General features: G+C 60.4%; 3 protein-coding genes and 1 long non-coding RNA gene across 8 annotated transcripts; 3 read left to right on the forward strand and 1 right to left on the reverse strand.

Annotated features, from left to right (window-relative positions):
• Positions 1 to 37: 37 nt before the first annotated feature.
• On the forward strand, positions 38 to 2,923 carry GANAB (glucosidase II alpha subunit; the record flags this gene model as incomplete). The annotated part of the gene is made up of 6 exons (XM_040656949.1): positions 38 to 145; positions 252 to 326; positions 918 to 1,031; positions 1,713 to 1,825; positions 1,911 to 2,011; positions 2,113 to 2,923. Coding segments are annotated over 6 exons (621 nt in total), but the record flags the coding sequence as incomplete, so codon positions are not given.
• A 784-nt stretch (positions 2,924 to 3,707) lies between these two features.
• B3GAT3 (beta-1,3-glucuronyltransferase 3 (glucuronosyltransferase I)) lies at positions 3,708 to 7,274 on the forward strand. Its single transcript, XM_040656948.2, is given in 7 exon segments — positions 3,708 to 3,789; positions 3,872 to 3,954; positions 3,986 to 4,035; positions 4,688 to 4,856; positions 4,858 to 5,019; positions 5,594 to 5,884; positions 7,042 to 7,274. Coding segments are annotated over 7 exon segments (936 nt in total). The 3' UTR covers positions 7,141 to 7,274.
• A 1,250-nt stretch (positions 7,275 to 8,524) lies between these two features.
• On the forward strand, positions 8,525 to 15,601 carry CDC42EP2 (CDC42 effector protein 2). Of its 3 annotated transcripts, none has more exons than XM_046906080.1 (4): positions 8,525 to 9,468; positions 10,171 to 10,262; positions 13,367 to 14,055; positions 14,160 to 15,601. In XM_046906080.1, exon 3 carries the CDS (start codon positions 13,402 to 13,404, stop codon positions 14,041 to 14,043), a length of 642 nt encoding a protein of 213 aa, XP_046762036.1. In that variant the 5' UTR covers positions 8,525 to 9,468; positions 10,171 to 10,262; positions 13,367 to 13,401; the 3' UTR covers positions 14,044 to 14,055; positions 14,160 to 15,601. The 3 variants fall into 3 exon arrangements, with proteins under 3 accessions (XP_046762036.1, XP_046762035.1, XP_040512881.1); XM_046906079.1 differs by having other exon boundaries at positions 8,525 to 8,561; XM_040656947.2 differs by lacking the exon at positions 10,171 to 10,262 and having other exon boundaries at positions 8,525 to 8,561.
• Positions 8,817 to 14,280, reverse strand: LOC121108806. 3 transcript variants are annotated; one of them, XR_005843460.1, is made up of 4 exons: positions 14,139 to 14,280; positions 12,318 to 14,034; positions 11,356 to 11,428; positions 8,817 to 8,920 (listed from the first exon to the last, which is right to left on the reverse strand). It is a non-coding gene; the product is annotated as an uncharacterized LOC121108806 (long non-coding RNA). The 3 variants fall into 3 exon arrangements; XR_005843458.1 differs by having other exon boundaries at positions 11,356 to 14,034; XR_005843459.1 differs by lacking the exon at positions 8,817 to 8,920 and having other exon boundaries at positions 11,060 to 13,189; positions 13,343 to 14,034.
• Positions 15,602 to 16,290: the final 689 nt, after the last annotated feature.

The following is a 16,290-nucleotide window of genomic DNA, read 5'->3' on the forward strand; positions in this document are numbered from 1 at the left end:
CCCCCCACATCAATACCCCCCCCAAAATAATGCCCCATTTCCTCCCCCAATCAATTTACCCCCCCCAGACAACGCACTGCTGGCCCACCCGGTGACAGAGCAGGGTGCCCGTGGGGTGCAGGTTTACCTGCCTGGCAAAGGAGAGGTGAGTTGGGGGTCCTATGGGGGGGTGGGGGGGGGGGGGCTGTGTGTGTTTTTTGAGGGGGGGGGGGCAACGGCTCTGTTTGCCCCCCCCTTTCTCTGCCCCATAGGTTTGGTACGATGTCGCCACCCAGCAGAGACATCAGGCGCCCCAAACGCTTTATGTGGCCGTCAGCATCAGCAGCGTGCGTGGGGGGCTGTGGGGCTGGGGGGGTTCTGTGGGGCTGGGGGGGCTGTGGGGCTGGGGGGGCTTGGGGCTGAGGGGAGGGGTATGGGGTCACAGAGTGGTTCTTGGGGGGCTGGGGGTGGAACTGTGGGGCTGGGGGGGTTGTTGGGGTGGTTATGGGCTCAGGGTGGATCTGTGGGGCCGGGTGGTGTTCCTGTGGGGCCGGGGGGTGTTTCTATGGGGCCAGGAGGTGCTCCTTTTGGGCCGGGGGTGTTTCTGTGGTGCTAGGGGTGCTCATATGGGGCCGAGGGGTGCTCATATGGGGCCGAGGGGTGCTCATATGGGGCCGGGAGGTGCTCATATGGGGCCAGAGGATGTTTCTATGGGGCTGGGGGTGTTTCTGTGGTCCTGGGGGTGTTCTTTTTGGCCCGGGAGGTGCTCCTGTGGGGCCGGGGGTGCTCCTATGGGGCCAGGAGGTGCTCCTATGGGGCCGGAGGTGCTCCTATGGGGCCGGAGGTGCTCCTTTGGGGCCGAGGGGTGTTCCTGTGGTGCTGGGGGTGCTCCTACGGGGCCGGGGGCGCTCGGTTGCAGTTCCGCTCCCCGCCGCCAGGTGCCGCTGTATCAGCGCGGCGGAACGGTGATCCCGCGCCAGGACCGCGTGCGCCGCTCCACGGAGTGCATGAAGGGCGACCCGTACAGCCTCTACGTGGCGCTGAGCCCGCAGGTACCGCCCGACCCCCCCCAGGGACCCCCCCCGCCCCACACATCCATCCCCCACACCCCACTACCACCCCACATATTCCCCCCCCCCCCCCCCCCAGCCCCACAGATCCCCCCCCTGGACCCCTCCCACCCCACACGTCCCCCCCCAGACCCCCCTAACTCCCCCTATGCCCCCAGCCCCCCCCCCCCCCCACAGCCCCCCCCAAGACCCACAGCCCCCCCTCAGCCCCCCCGGACTCCCCCCACCCCCTCCATGCCCCCAGACCTCCCCACAGCCCCACAAATCCCCCCCCCACTGCCCCCCCAACCCCCCCCCAGGCCCCTCAGATCCCCCCTCGCCCCACACATCCCCCCCCAGACCCCCCACAGATCCCCCCCCAGACCCCTCCCACCCCACATGTCCCCCCCCAGACCCCCCTAACTCCCCCTATGCTCCCAGACCCCCCCTCCACAGCCCCCCCAGACCCCCCCCCACAGCCCCCCCAGACTCCCCCCACTCCCTCCATGCCCCCAGACCTCCCCACAGCCCCACAAATCCCCCCCCCCACTGCCCCCCCAACCCCCCCCCAGGCCCCTCAGATCCCCTGTCGCCCCACACAACCCCCCCCAGACCCCCTTGCAGCCCCCCAGCCCCCCCCCAGATCCCCCCCCACCCCACAGCTCCCCCCCTTCCCCCCCATAGGGCACAGCGCAGGGCGACCTCTTTGTGGACGACGGCGAATCCTTCGACTTCTCCACCTCCAACCGTTTCCTGCACCGCCGCTTCGCCTTCGCCTCCAACCTCCTCACCTCCAGGTGCCCCCCCACCCCCCAGGGACCCCCCAGGGACCCCCCCTTCCCTCAACCCCCCCCCCCTAAACCTCCACCCCCCCCCCCTCAGCTCTGCAGACCCCCGCGGTGCCTTTGAGACCCCGTCGTGGTTGGAGCGGGTGGTGATCCTCGGGGCGGGCAAACCAAAGGAAGTCCTCCTCCGGCCTAAAGGTGAGTGGGGGCACTTTAAGGGGGGGGGGGGACGCCTTTATCTCCCCCCCCCCCCCCCCCCTCCATCACTCCAAAGCCTTTATTAACCCTTTCTATGCCAGACGGCCCCGAGAGGAGCCTGGATTTCCAGCACAGCGCCGACCCCCCCGTCCTCACCCTGCGGAAACCGGGCGTCCCCATTGGAGCCGATTGGGTCATTGAGCTGCGATAATGCCGGGGGGGGGGGGAGGGGGAGGTCGTTTTTTGGGGGGGGGGGGACGCAGTGTGGGACCATTGAAGGGAGGGGGAGGGATGGGGGTCCTCCAGGCTCCCCCCCCCCCCCCCCCCCCTCAGTGCCCTTTCTGGGGATTGAGATCCATGGGGGGGGGGAGGGGGTCCTTCTCCAGGATCCCCCTCCCCCCCACAGTGCCCTTTTTGGGGGTTCCTCCTTCCCCCCCCCTCACCCCCCCTCAGTGCCCTTTTAGAGGGCTGAGACGCCTCGTTTTGTTTGGGGGGGGGGGTGGGGGGGTGCATTGCGCTGCTCCGGCCCACCCCCCTTTCCCCCCCCCCCATCTGTGGGGCTGGGAGGGGGGGGGAGGGGGGGTGTTGGGGACCAAGAAATGCTGTGTGCCCCCCCCAAACAGCCCCACATCTCCGCCCATCTTCTCCCTGTGCCCCCCCTTTACGTTCCCCTCATCCCCCCCCCCCCCCCCTCCCTTCAGATCCCTCCCATCCTCTTCTTTCCTTCCCCCCCCCATCTCCACTCAGTGCCCCCTTCCTTTCCCTCTTTCTTTCTATGGGGCAGAACGCGGTGGGGCAGAGCTGCCCCCCCCCCCTTTCCCGCTTTGTTTTGGGGGGGGGTGGGGGGGGGAACGGACGGACGGAATTTTGATAAAACGAACCAAAACGCCAATTAAAAAAAATGGAAAAATACCGCGGGGGGCGCGGAGTGCTTAAAGGGCGGCGGAACCAACGCGCGGGGAACGCGCTTCCGGCCGGCGGAGTATCGCGGGTGGACCGCGGCCGGAAGTGGCGTGAGGGGGAACCGGAAGTGATATGGGAGGAGCGCGGGTGGGGCGCAGCCGGAGGTGGCGTAGCGGGAACCGGAAGTGGCATGGGGAGGAGCGGAAGGGGCATCTCTCCGCTTCCGGTGGCCGTGATTTCCGGTGCCCGCCGCGTCCCCATGGCAACGGCGCCACGTCCGCACGGCCCCGGGAGCGCCGGGGGGGGGTGAAGGCCGCGAGGGGCGCAGAGGGTACGGAGAGGGGAGGGGGGGGGGGCACTGGGAGGGAACTGGGAGCGCGGGTGGGGGGCATTGCGATGGATGGGGGGGTATGGGGGGCACTGGGATGGACTGGGTTGTACTGGGATGGACTGGGAGGTGCTGGGGTGTATGGGGGGGGCACTGGGATGGACTGGGATCTATTGGGAGCTGCTGGGTTGTACTGGGGGGGCACTGGGATGGACTGGGTTGTACTGGGAGCTAGTGGGAGGCACTGGGGGGGGCACTGAGGTGTGACGGGTTACGTGGGGGGGGCACTGGGATGCACTGGGCTATACTGGGCTATACTGGGCTCTGCCGATTCCCACCAACAAACCTATGGGTCCGGTGTGACCGCAGGGCCCCCCCCGGACCCCCACCCCCCCCCCCCCGCGGACCCCCACCTCCTCTTTTACCCCCCCTCCCCCCATTTTTGGACCCCCCCCCCCCCCGGCCATGCGGGTGAGGCTGAAGAGCGTCTTTGTGCTGTACCTCGTGGTGTCGCTGCTGGGGCTGCTCTGCGCGCTGCTGCAGCTCGGTGAGGCGGGGGGGTCTTTGGGGGGGGGTCTTTGGGGGGGCGGGGGGTCCAAGCCCACCCCCTGACCCGCGTCTCCCCATAGGGCAGCCCTGCGACTGCTCACGGAGGAGTGGGGGGGGGTTAAAGGAAGGGATGCGGGACCCCCCCCCCACCCCCATCGCAGCTGCGGCGTGGGGCGGCCGTGGGGGGGGGGGAGGGGGGAGAAGCGCTGCCCACCATCTTCGTGGTGACCCCCACCTACGCCAGGTGAGACCCCCCCATGCGCCCCATACAGCCCCTATTCCATTCCGTATGACCCCTACCCCACCGACCCCCATAGCCCCCCCATACACCCCATATCTTCCCCCCATATCCTCCCTGTATACCCCATATCCCCCCCATATTCCCCACTCTACACCCCGTATTCCCACCCCATACATCCCATATCCCCCCCCATGTCCTATATCCTCCCATACATCCCATATCCCCCCCCCATGCTCTGTACCCCCCACACACCTCAATCCCACCCCATATCTGCCCCTATATACTCTATATCCACCCCATATCCCCCCCATACCCCCTTCCTATAACACATCCCCCCCATACACTCTATATGCCCCCCCATTCTCCCCCATATCCCCCCCATAAACCCCACAACCCCCCATTGACCCCATATCCCCCCATACTCCCCCATACACCCCCATTGACCCCGTACCCCCCCATGTCCACCCCATACCCCCCCCATTGACCCCATATCCACCCCACAACCCCCCCATTGACCCCGTGCCCCCCCTATTGACCCCATATCCCCCCCATACACCCCACAACCCCCCATTGACCCCATATCCACCCCACAACCCCCCCCCAATGACCCCGTCCCCCCCCATACACCCCCCCCCATAACCACTCCCCCCCCCAGACCTGTGCAGAAGGCCGAATTGGTGCGGCTCTCCCAGACGCTCCTCCACGTCCCGTCGCTGCATTGGTTGGTGGTGGAGGACTCCGCAGCCCCCACCCCATTAGTGGGGGGGCTTTTGGCCTCCAGCGGGCTCAGTTACACCCACCTTTACGCCCCGACCCCCCCCGGAAAAGCGTCGCAAACCCGGGGACCCCCCCTGGCTTCGCGCCCGGGGGGTGGAACAGCGGAACCGAGCGCTGCGATGGCTGCGGGAAACGCGGCGGCCCGGAGAGAGCGGCGTGGTTTACTTTGCTGATGATGACAACACGTACAGCCTGAGGCTCTTCCAGGAGGTCAGAGCCCCCCCCCACCCCCCCCCGGGCCCTAAAAGACCCCCCAGCCCCCCCCCCTCGAGCCCATATTGGGGTCCCCGGTCCTATATCGGGTTTCTCTCCTTCAGTCCCCTATTGAGTCTCCGCCTTCAGTCCCATGTTGGGTCCCCAAACTCCTCCATCCTGCGGCTCTTCCAGGAGGTCTGAGCCCCCCAAGGCCCCCCCGGCCCCTAAAAGACCCCCCCAGACCCCCTGGGGGCCATATTGGGGTCCTCAGTCCCATATCAGGTCCCCAGACCCCATTTCCCCTCTTATCTCCCCTCCAATCCCCCATATCCCCCCTTCCCCCCCCCCCAATTCCTACCACCCCCCTTCTCTCCCTTCTAACCCCCCCCCAAACCCCATATCCCCCCTTCTGACCCCCATTTCCCCTCTTCTGTCCCCTCTAACCCCCTCCCCCCCAAAAAAACCCCCCAATATCCCCCCTTCTGACCCCCATTTCCCCTCTTCAGTCCCTTCTAACCCCCTCCCCCCCCAAAAAACCCCCCAGTATCCCCCCTTCTGACCCCATTCCCCCCCCCCTTTCTCCCCACAGATGCGCAGTACCCGGGGGGTCTCAGTCTGGCCGGTGGGGCTGGTGGGGGGGCTGCGTTTCGAACGGCCTTTGGTGGAGGGGGGGCGCGTGGTGGGCTTCCACACGGCCTGGAAACCCGAGCGGCCCTTCCCCCTGGACATGGCGGGGTTCGCCGTGGGGCTGCCCCTCTTATTGGCCCACCCCGGGGCACGTTTCGACCCCGAGGCTGAGAGGGGGTACCTGGAGAGCAGTTTGCTTGGGGGGCTGGTGACCCCCGCCCAGCTGGAACCCAAGGCTGACAACTGCACACAGGTATGGGAGGGGGGGGGGGGTACTCTTTGGGGGGGGTCCTGGGGGGCAATTGGGATCCTATGAAGGGTCCTGAGGGTCCTTGGGGGGTTATGGGGGGCAATGGGGATCCTATGGAGGGTCCTGAGGGTCCTTGGGGGGGTCCTGGGGGGCAATGGGGCTCTTTGAGGGGGTCCTGGGGGACAGTGGGGCTCTTTGGGGGGGGTCCTGGGGGGCAATGGGGGTCTTTGGGGGGGTTCTGGGGAGCAATGGGGATTCTATGGAGGATCCTGAGGGTCCTTGGGGGGGTCCTGGGGGGCAATGGGGCTCTTTGGGGGGGGTCCTGGGGGGCAATGGGGGTCATTGGGGGTGTCCTGTGGGGCAATGGAGGTCCTATGGAGGGTTCTCAGGGTCCTTGGGGGGGTCCTGGGGGGCAATGGGGGTCTTTGGGGGGGTTCTGGGGGGCAATGGGGATCCTATGGAGAGTTCCAGGGGGCAGTGGACATCTTATGGAGCATCATGGGGGTTTTTGGGGAGTCCTGGGGGGCAGTGGGTGTCTTTTGGGGGGTCCTGGAGGTCTTATGGGTGGCAACAGGGGGTCTTTGGGGGGCAATGGGGATCCTATGGAGGATCTTGGGGGTCTTTGGGGGGTCTGGGGAGGCAATGAGGGTCTTTGGGGGGTTCTGGGGGGCAATGGAGATCCTATGGAGGGTCCTGAGGGTCCTTGGGGGGGTCGTGGGGGGCAGTGGGGCTCTTTGGGGGGGTCCTGGGGGGCAATGGGGGTCTTTGGGGGGGTCCTGGGGGGCAATGGAGATCCTATGGAGGGTCCTTGGGGGGGTCGTGGAGGGCAATGGGGCTCTTTGGGGGGGTCCTGGGGGGCAATGGGGGTCTTCAGGGGGTTCTGGGGGGCGGTGGGGATCCTATGGGGGACCTGGGGGGCAATGGGGGTCTTTGGGGGGGTTCTGTGGGGCAATGGGGATCCTATGGAGGATCTTGGGGGTCTTTGGGGGGTCTGGGGAGGCAGTGGGGGTCTTCGGGGGGTTCTGGGGGGCAGCGGAGATCCTATGGGGGACCTGGGGGGGCTATGGGGGTGTTCTGGGGGGCAGTGGGGATCTTATGGGGGGTGCTGTGGGTGGGGGGCCGTGGGGGGGGTCCCATATTGCTGCCCCCCCCCCCCCCAGGTGCTGGTGTGGCACACGCGGACAGAGAAACCCAAACTGCGGCAGGAGGAGCAGCTGCAGCGCGAGGGGAGGGGGTCCGACCCCCACATCGAGGTCTGAAGGACCCCCCGCCCCACAACCCCCCCCCACCCACCCCAGTGGGTGTATTTATTTGGGGGGGGGGGGAATCTCCGATTTTTCTGGGGACCCCCCCCCCCCATATTTCCTCTGCAATAAAATAACTGTGCTCTGTCCTTATCTGTGTTCTGGGGGGGTATTTTGGGGGGGGGGGGGGGGTTGAGGTTGGGGGGGCAGTTTGGGAGGGGGGGGTGGGGGTTATTTTGAGGTGGGGGGCAGTTTGGGGGGGGTACTTTGGGGTGGTGGGGCAGTTCGGGGGGTGTCTGGAGGTGGGGAGGTATTTTGGGGGGGTTATTTTGAGATGGGGGTGCAGTTGGGGGGGTATGGAGGGGAATTTGGGGGGCAGAGATTTGGGGGCACAGAGCGGATCCTCATTGCCCCCCCAGGGCCCCCACATGATCCTCTGTAGGACCCCCATTGCCCCCCAAGACCCCTCATTGCTCCCCAGGATCCCCCATGACACCCCGAAGACCCCCCCAAAAGACCCACAGGACACTCCATAGGGCCCCCATTGCACCCCGGGACCCCCCAAAGACCACCAAGACCCCCCCCCAGAGATCCTTCACAGCCCCCATAGGAGACGAAGAACCCCCTACTGCCCCCCAAGACCCCCCAAAGACCCCCAAGACTCCCAGGACCCCCCCAAAGACCCTCAGGACCCTCCATAGGACCCCCAGGACCCCCCCAAAGACCCCCAAGACTCCCAGGACCCCTCATTGCCCCCCAGGATCCCCCATAAGTCCCCCAGGGCCCCCAAAGGAGCTGAAGGACTCCCCAGGACCCCTCCAAAGACCCCTAAGACCCCCCTCCAAAGACCCTCAAGAGCCCCCCAGAAGACCCCCAGGACCCCCCCAAGACTCCCAGGACCCCTCATTGCCCCCAGGATCCCCCATAAGTCCCCCAGGGCCCTCATAAGAGCTGAAGGACTCCCCAGGGCCCCTCCAAAGACCCTCAGGAGCCCCCCAGAAGACCCCCAGGACCCCCCCCAAGACTCCCAGGACCCTTCATAGGACCCCCAGGACCCCTCATTGCCCCCCAGGATCCCCCATAAGTCTCCCACGGCCCCTATAGGAGCTGAAGGACTCCCCAGGACCCCTCCAAAGACCCCTAAGACCCCCCTCCAAAGACCCTCAGGAGCCCCCCAGAAGACCCCCAGGAGCCATAATGCCCCCCCAGGACCCCCCCCGCCCCCCCTCAAAGCCCCCCCCCCCCCCCCCCCGATGTGGATTTGCCTCCCGGCCTGAGGCGCTGCAGTAACGCCGGGGTGTGGCTTTGCATTGCATCGCATTGCATTGCATTGCATCGCATCGCATCGCATCGCATCGCGTCGCATCGCATTGCATTGCAGCCGCGCAGCCGCAGCTCCGGCACAGCAGCAGAGGACGCCGAGCAGGAAAAAAGGGGTGAGTGCCCCCCCCCCCCACCTCACAGCCCCACAGCCCCCACCCCATAACCCCCCCCATAGATATAGGGTGGGTTTAAAGGGGTTTGAAGGGGGGGGATTTAAGGGAGCGCGGCCTCTTCCTGCCCGTGCAGCAGATGAGGGCGCAGCGCTCCTTCCTGCCCCACGGCCGCTGGGCTTCGAGTGGGGTGGATTTGGGGTGGATTTGGGGTTTTTTGGGGTACGGCTGTCCCCCACCTCTCCTCCAATCGCGCTGTCGTTTCGTTGCCTTTTAATGGCAGAGCAAAGTTCGTCAGCACCGAAGCTCGTTAAGGCCGAGCGACTCCAATCCCCTCCGTCCTCCATCCTATGGGGGCCAACCTGCTTCCAATTGGGGGGGGGATACTTAATTACCCCTAACAGCCCCTAATGACCCCTAACGACCCCTCATTAACCCTATATTTACGTATTTAATGCCCTTCTCGCTCTCCGTGGCGCTGTTTCGCCCCCCCCCCCCCCCCCCCCCCCCCCCCCCCCCCCCCCCCCACTGACAGCCCGGGATTAAACCCAGAGATCCCCGCATCGGAGAGCGGAACACACGGCCACGTTTTGGGGTACAAACAGAGGATTTCGGGGCTTCCCATTATGGGATTTGTGGACTCCGACCCCGAAGAAGGGGGGGGGGGGGGAGCGACCTCTGCCCCCCCCGGCGATTCCCAGCGCTGCCATTGCTCACACCCATTATTTTCCATTGCTTTCGGAGCCTTTTCTTTTTTCCCCCCTTTCCTTGGTTTATTTTTCCCCATTTTTGGCTTTTTTTTCCCCCATTTTGGCTTTTTTTTCCCCCATTTTCCGCCTTTTCTTTCCTCATTTTCCCCCTTTCGTGCCCTTAAGACCTTTTTTCCTCGCCCACTTTCCTCCCTTTAAGGGTATTTTTTCTCATTTTAACACTTTTTCCCCCCATTTCTTCTGCCCATGAGCCCTTTCCTTTACCCCTTCTGCTCCTTCACACCCCAATTTGCCCCAATTCCTCCCCATTACCCCCAAATTCCCCCCATTTCCCCCCAATCCCCCCCATTTGCCTCGATTTCCCCCATCTGCCCCAATTTCCCCCCAAATTCCCCCCATTTCCCGTCCGTTTTCCCCAATTTCCCCCAAATTCTCCTAATTTGCCTCCATTTCCCCCCAATTTACCCCCCAATTCCATCCAAATTTCCCCCAAATTCTCCCCAATTCGCCCCAATTTCCCCCCAATTCACCCCAATTTTCCCCCAATTCTCCCCAATTCACCCCAAATTCCCCCCTCACTTTCCCCCCAATTGCCCAAATTTGCTCCAAATTCCATCCAATTCCCCCAATTTCCCCCCATATTCCCCCAATTTACCCCAAATTCCCCCCAAACTCCCCCACCTTCCCCTGAATTTGCCTCAATTCTCCCCAATTTCCCCCAAATTGCCCAAATTTGCTCCAAATTCCATCCAATTCCCCCAAATTTCCCTCAGTTTCTATCAAATTCCCCCCATTTTTTCCCTATTTTCCCCCCTATTTCCTCCAATTTCCCCCCATTTCCCCCCCAATTTCCCCCCACTTCCCCCAGTTTGCCCTAATTAACCCCTGTTAATTACTCGCAGGCCCTTCACGGAGGATCTGTGCATCCCCAGGGCTGGAAACATCAGAAATTTGGGCTGAAAAAGGCCAAATTTTGCTCCGCGGACACCCAGAGGTGAGCAGAGGTGGGGATACCCCGAAATGGGGTTAGAAAGGCAGAAAATGGGGTTAAGATGGACAAATGGGGGTAAGAAGTGCAGAAATGGGGTTAACAATGCGGCAGTCGGGGTTAGTAAGGCAGAAATGGGGTGAAAAGGGCACAAATGTGGCTCAGAAAGGCCCGGATTTGTGATACTGAGGGGTTTTTTTTTGGCCTTTTGACCCAATTTTGGACGTTTCCACCCCATTCCGGACCGCACCCCCCACCTCCTGCTGCGTGCTGGGAGCGCCCCTCGCATCGGGCTGCATGGGAACCTCAATGGAAGAGAGAGAAAACGAAGGATTTGGGGGATTTCTGTCCTCCCTATAAACACATCTGCGCCCTTCGGGGCTCTCTGACCCCATCCTGAGCGGCCTTGGCCAGAAATTCCCCTTTCTGGGGCCGTTTTGGGGCCATTTTGAGGCCATTTGGGGGCCATTTTGGGGCTGTTTTCCTACTTTTTCCCCCATCTCTGCCGTTCTCAGAGCCACGCCGCCGCCTCTCGTTAATCCGCCCGGGATTAACGAGGCTGAAATCTGCGCTGTCAGCATTCAGCGGCGTCGGGCGTGGGGTGACATCAGGGCGGCCCTATGGATGCCGCAGGGGTTGGGATGAGGCAGATCCGGCACCGCCGCCTCCACCCCATTGATTTCTCCGCCCCAAAATGGGCACCTGTGGGGTATTTTTGTCAGGGACAGCTGATGGTCCCTCTGTGGGGGCCGTGGTGGAGCTCAGGCCTTTGGTTCCTTTGGAACAGACACGTAAGAGCTCTGTTTGGGGTTGAAAATCTCTGTTCTGTACCCAAAACCATGGGATTTCCCCCAAAACTTTGGGTTTTCCCCCAAAACAGCAGGTTCAGAACCTTGGGTTTGACCCCAAGACCTCGGTTTGACCTCCAAATCTTTGGGATTTCCCCCCAAAACTTGAGTTTTCCCCCAAAACCTCAGGCTTAGAACCTTGGGTTGACCCCAAGACTTTGGTTTGACCCCAAATCTTTGGGTTTTCCCCCAAAACCTCGGGTTCAAAACCTCGGCTCTGACCCCAAAACTTCAGATTTCACCCCAAAAACCTCAGCTTTGGTCCCACAGCCACCGCTGAAATGGATCCACTTCATATAAGGGCCAAAGAATGGGATTTTCTTCCTAAGAAATAAGAAGCAGAAGCACTGTTAGTAATCAGGGCCGTTAACAATCAGAGCAATTAGTAATCAGGGCTGTTAATAATCAGGGCTCAGTCAGCCAAGGAAACCCTCCATTCATTCCACCCCAACGTTTTTGGGGGGGGGGTTTTGGGACCAAAAAAAGCCCATTTTTGGTTTCTTCACTCTTCTATTGAAAACTCACCCCGAGAAACGCAAACTGTTGGATTTCGGTAAAAACAGAGCAAAAAAAAAAAAAACCCCATCACAGTTTCCTTCCCCTTCATCTGTGTTGGGTGTTTTAAGCGTGGGTGCGGTCGGATTGCGGACGGCCGAGAGGAAGGGGATCGTCCGTCACTCGGGATGAACCAAAATCCCCCTTTTTTTGGCTCAAAAAAGCCAACGCTGCTCTCCGAGGTTGAATTCCAGGCCCTAAAACCTCACATCCAAGACCTTGGGTTTGAGGCCAAGACCTTGGTTTAACCTAAATCTTTGGGTTTTACCCAAAAACCTCAAGTTCAGGATCTCGGGTGTGAGCCCAAAACCTTGGTTTGACCCCAAATCTATGGGATTTCCCCCCAAATATTTGGGCTTTCTCCCAAAACCTCAGGTTCAAGACGGGTTAGAGCCCAAGACCTCGGTTTAACCCCAAATCTTTGGGTTTTCCCCCCAAACTATGGGCTCAAGACGTTGGGTTTGAACCCGACACCTTCGTTTGACCTCAAATCTCTGAGTTTTCCCCCAAAACCTCGGATTCGAAACCTTGGATTCGACCCCAAGACCTTCTGATATTGAGTTCCAGGCCCCAAATCCTGCTGGATTCCGGATTTTTCTCACATCAGAACCACTCCATAGAGCCTTTAACGAGGCGTTGCGTGTCTGGAACTAATTACCAGCTCGTTTCGTTATCAATTACGCAGCCAATGGAGGCGAGATAGAGAGCAGCTGGAATTCATCTCCTGGGCCGCGCTGAGGTTCAGCCCTAAATGTTCAGTTCTACTTTCGAGTGCCTTTTCTTAGCGATTTTCCTCCTCTTTTTTACTGTTTTTCCTCCTCTTTCTTTACCCCTTTTCCTCCTCCTCTTTGCAGGCTGCCTTTCAGTTCAGTGCAGTGAAGGTTTAGGGCCGTGGTGAGGTTCTGTCCTACTCTGGAGTGTCCTTCTCAACCCATTTTCCTCCCGGTAGTCACAGATCGGCTTCAAAAGCCGCATCACAGAGCTCCTCCAACGCATAAATGGGGTTAAAAGTGCGTAAATGAGGGCTGAAAATGGATAAATGGGGTGAAAATATACATAAATTGGGGTTAGAATGGCAGAAACGGGGTTAAAAGTGCACAAATAAGGGTTGAAAATGGACAAATGAGGGGGAAAACTGCAAAACTCGGGGCTCAGATTGCGTTGGGGTTCCGCCCTAATGCTGCATTCTGCTTTTGAGCATTAACTTTTACCAATTTTCCTCCTTTTTTTTGGCAGATTGCTCTTAAAACCGACGTCACAGAGCTCCCGGGATGCGCTGAGCTTCAGCCCTAAATATTAACCTCTACTTTGGAGAGCCTTTTTTTTCTTTTTCTTTGACCAACTTTCCTCCTTTTTACTGCAGATTGCTCTTCAAAGAGGCCTCGCAAAGCTCCCGGGCCGCATTGAGGTTCAGCCCCATATGGGATACCCCACTTCTCAGTGCCTTTCTTACCGATTCTCCTCCTTTTTATTGCAGATTGCTCTTCAAAGTGAGGTTGCAGAGCTCCTGGGACGTGTTGAGGTTCAGCCCTAAATGCCAAATCCTACATTCAAGCACCTTTTCTACCGATGTTCCTCCTTTTTATTGCAGATTGCTCTTCAAAGAGGCCTCGCAGAGCTCTCGGGCTGCGCTGAGGCTCAGCCCCATATGAGATACTCCACTTCCAAGCGCCCTTTTTTTACCGATTTTCCCCTCTTCCTCCTCAGATCGGCGCTCAGTCCGTCAGCCGGGATCCACCACCATGTCCACCAAGGCGCCCATCTACCTGAAGCGGGGCAGCAGGAAGGGCAAGAAGGAGAAGCTCCGCGACATCCTCTCGTCCGACATGATCAGCCCCCCGCTGGGGGACTTCCGCCACACCATCCACATCGGCAGTGGCGGCGAAAGCGACATGTTTGGGGACATCTCCTTCCTCCAGGGGAAATTCCACCTCCTCCCCAGGACCGAGAGCGGCTTCCATTCCGACAAGGACAGCCCCGAGGCCGCTCCCTTCGAGTTCTCCAGGACGGCCACCATCTCCGGCCGCCAGCAGGCGACCGAAACCTCCTCTCCCCTCCTCAAAAACGCCATTTCGTTGCCCGTCATCGGGGGGCCGCAAGCTTTGACCCTTCCTTCCGCCCAAGCACCCCCAAAACCCCCACGGCTCCACCTGGATGACAAAGCCGCCGCCGCCGCCGCTGCCGTCCCGCGTCCCTGCAGCCCACAGAACGGTTTCTCGGAGGAGAAGAGCAGCCCCGAGCCCTTCCTCTCGCACGCCGGCTCCCTCCTCTCCCTCCACGTGGATTTGGGGCCGTCCATCCTGGAGGACGTGCTGCAGGTGATGGAGAAGCACCAAGGGGAGAAGACGGCGCAGGATTCGGGCCGGCAGGAGATCCTGACATGAAGGCGAGCGGAGGTAAAGCATGAAACGGATCCGTTGTTGGATCAATCCTTCCTCCTCGCGGGAGGGGGGCCCAAATTCGCACCCCCGGTCCTCACCGCTGTCCTTTCCTCCCGCAGAACCCCTCGTGTGAATGGGACGGGAGCACTGCAGCCCTACAGATACCCCCCGAGGAACGGGGGAGGGAATAAAACCCCACGAGGCCGCGGGGCAGCGCTGCATCATCCTTCCCTATAGCGACGGATTGAGCTGACCCGGAGGAAACGAAGCGCCGGTGGAAAAGGGATGGGGTGCGAAGCCCAGATGGGGTTCCCAAGGGAAGGCGGTGTTGTTTTGGGGGGGATTTCGGTGCTGACTGAGGGAACGCGCGGCCCTAAAAGCGCCGGGTTGGTCCGGAGGCCACAGAGAGGTGAAATGGAGTGGTTTTGCAGCAAAATGGCCCCACCGGGTTTTCGTGCTGCTCCTTCTCCGTGGAAAAGCTTAAAAACAAAAAAACCCCAAAAGACCCCCCAAACCCCCCCCCCCCAAAAACCCCCAACCCACCCAAAAAACCCCAAAAGACCTCCCAAAAACCCCCAACACCCCAAGAAAACCCAAAAGACTCCCCCAAAACTACCCCAAAAGACCCCCCAAAAACCCCAAAAGACCCCCCAAAAAATCCAGAAGATCCCCCAAGCCCCCAAAATAACCCCCCAAGCCCCTCCAAACCCTCCAAAAAACAACAAAAAAAACCCCAACTTTTCCCTCCAACCCCCCAAAAGCCCCCCAAACTCCCCCCAAAACCCCCAAAACAACAAAAAAAACCCCAACCCCCCCAAAAAAACAACAACAAAAAACAGAAAAAAGAAAAACAAAGACCCCCCCCCCCCCCCCCCCCCCAAAAGAGAAAACCCCCACCCGGAGCAGAGCAGCAGAAAGCTGCAGTTTGGCCAGGACCAAAAACTGTGGCTGCAGCACAGGGGTTGGAATTTGGACGTGGTCATAAATCAGCGTGAAGGAAGAAGGGTGAATCACTGCGCCCGGAGCCAGCCTGCGTGGATTAATTAACGACCTCCTCGTTAACCGCGCTGGCCTCGTTAACCGGGCGGAGGCTGAGAGGCAGTGGGCGCCGTTGGTCCCATTTGTATCAAAAACCATCACTGAAAACACCCATTTCTGCTGAAATCGGCCATCGGCGGATGCTGACCTCGTTAACTCGCGCGGTAATTAATTAACTGCGGGACTTGGAGTGATTTGTGGCCTTCTTGCCTAAAATGAGGTGGCGTTCCGCGCTCTTCACCAACCTTCTGTTGGTTCCCCATGTTTCTTCATGGCCGTTTGGCACGGGTGCGTCGCTGGATAACGACTCATTAATTAACGACTCATTAATTAGCGACTCACTAATTAACGAGCTGGCGGCTCATCAGTGTGCCATCGTGTGTGCTGCCTCTTGTTCCTCATTTCCAGGCGGGGGGGGAAATGCGTGCAAACAGCAAACATTTGGGGTTAAAACGCTCTTTTGCCAACTTTTCAAGCCTGCAGGATGAGGAGTAATTAAAAAACAGTGTTAATTGAGCGCAAAGCATTGGACTGAGGCTTCGGGGTTTCGTTCCCATTGGATTTTGCTTCCCAAGATACAGAAGAAGAAACCAACCAAACCAACCAAAGAAACCCTTCTGTGCCCATTTTTGCCCCCGAATCCCTTTGGCTGTGGAAGCATTGCGATGCGGGGAGCAGATGTGGGGTGTTGGCTGCTCCAGTTTGGCATCAGATGGGCACAAAACCCCACTTCCTCCCCCGTTTTGATGGCTCCGGGGGATCGCAGCGCACTCCTGACCCCACAGATCTGGTTTTTTCCCCTTCCCCCTCCCCCCCCTTTCCCTCATTTATCCCCTTCCCCCCCCCCCCACTTCCTCTCATTTTCCTCCCATTTTCCCATTTCCTCTTTCCACTTCCTCCCACTTTCCCCTCATTTCCTCCCACTTCCCCCCCTTTTCCTTCCATTTATTCCTCGCTCTTTCCCCCCCCTTTCCCCCTTTCCCCCTTCCCCCTTTTTTCCTATCCTTTTCCTCCCATTTATCCCTCCCTCTTTACCTCCCCCTTTCCCCTTTTCCCCCTTCCCCCTTTTTTTCCTCCCCTTTTCCTCCCATTTCTCCCCTTTCCCCTCCACTTCTTCTCATTTTCCTCCCACTTTCTCCCCTTTTCCCCTCCATTTCCTCCCCCTTTCTTCTCCCCCCCCTTTTCCTCCCCTTTTCCCCCCCATTCCTCCCC

Source organism: Gallus gallus (genome assembly GCF_016699485.2).
Source record: "Gallus gallus isolate bGalGal1 chromosome 39 unlocalized genomic scaffold, bGalGal1.mat.broiler.GRCg7b 39_unloc1, whole genome shotgun sequence".
Classification (NCBI taxonomy): Eukaryota; Metazoa; Chordata; class Aves; order Galliformes; family Phasianidae; genus Gallus; species Gallus gallus.

Coding starts and splice junctions, on each gene's coding strand:
- CDC42EP2 (XM_046906080.1), top strand. CDS start 13,402: ATGTCCACCAAGGCGCCCATCTACCTGAAGCGGGGCAGCAGGAAGGGC.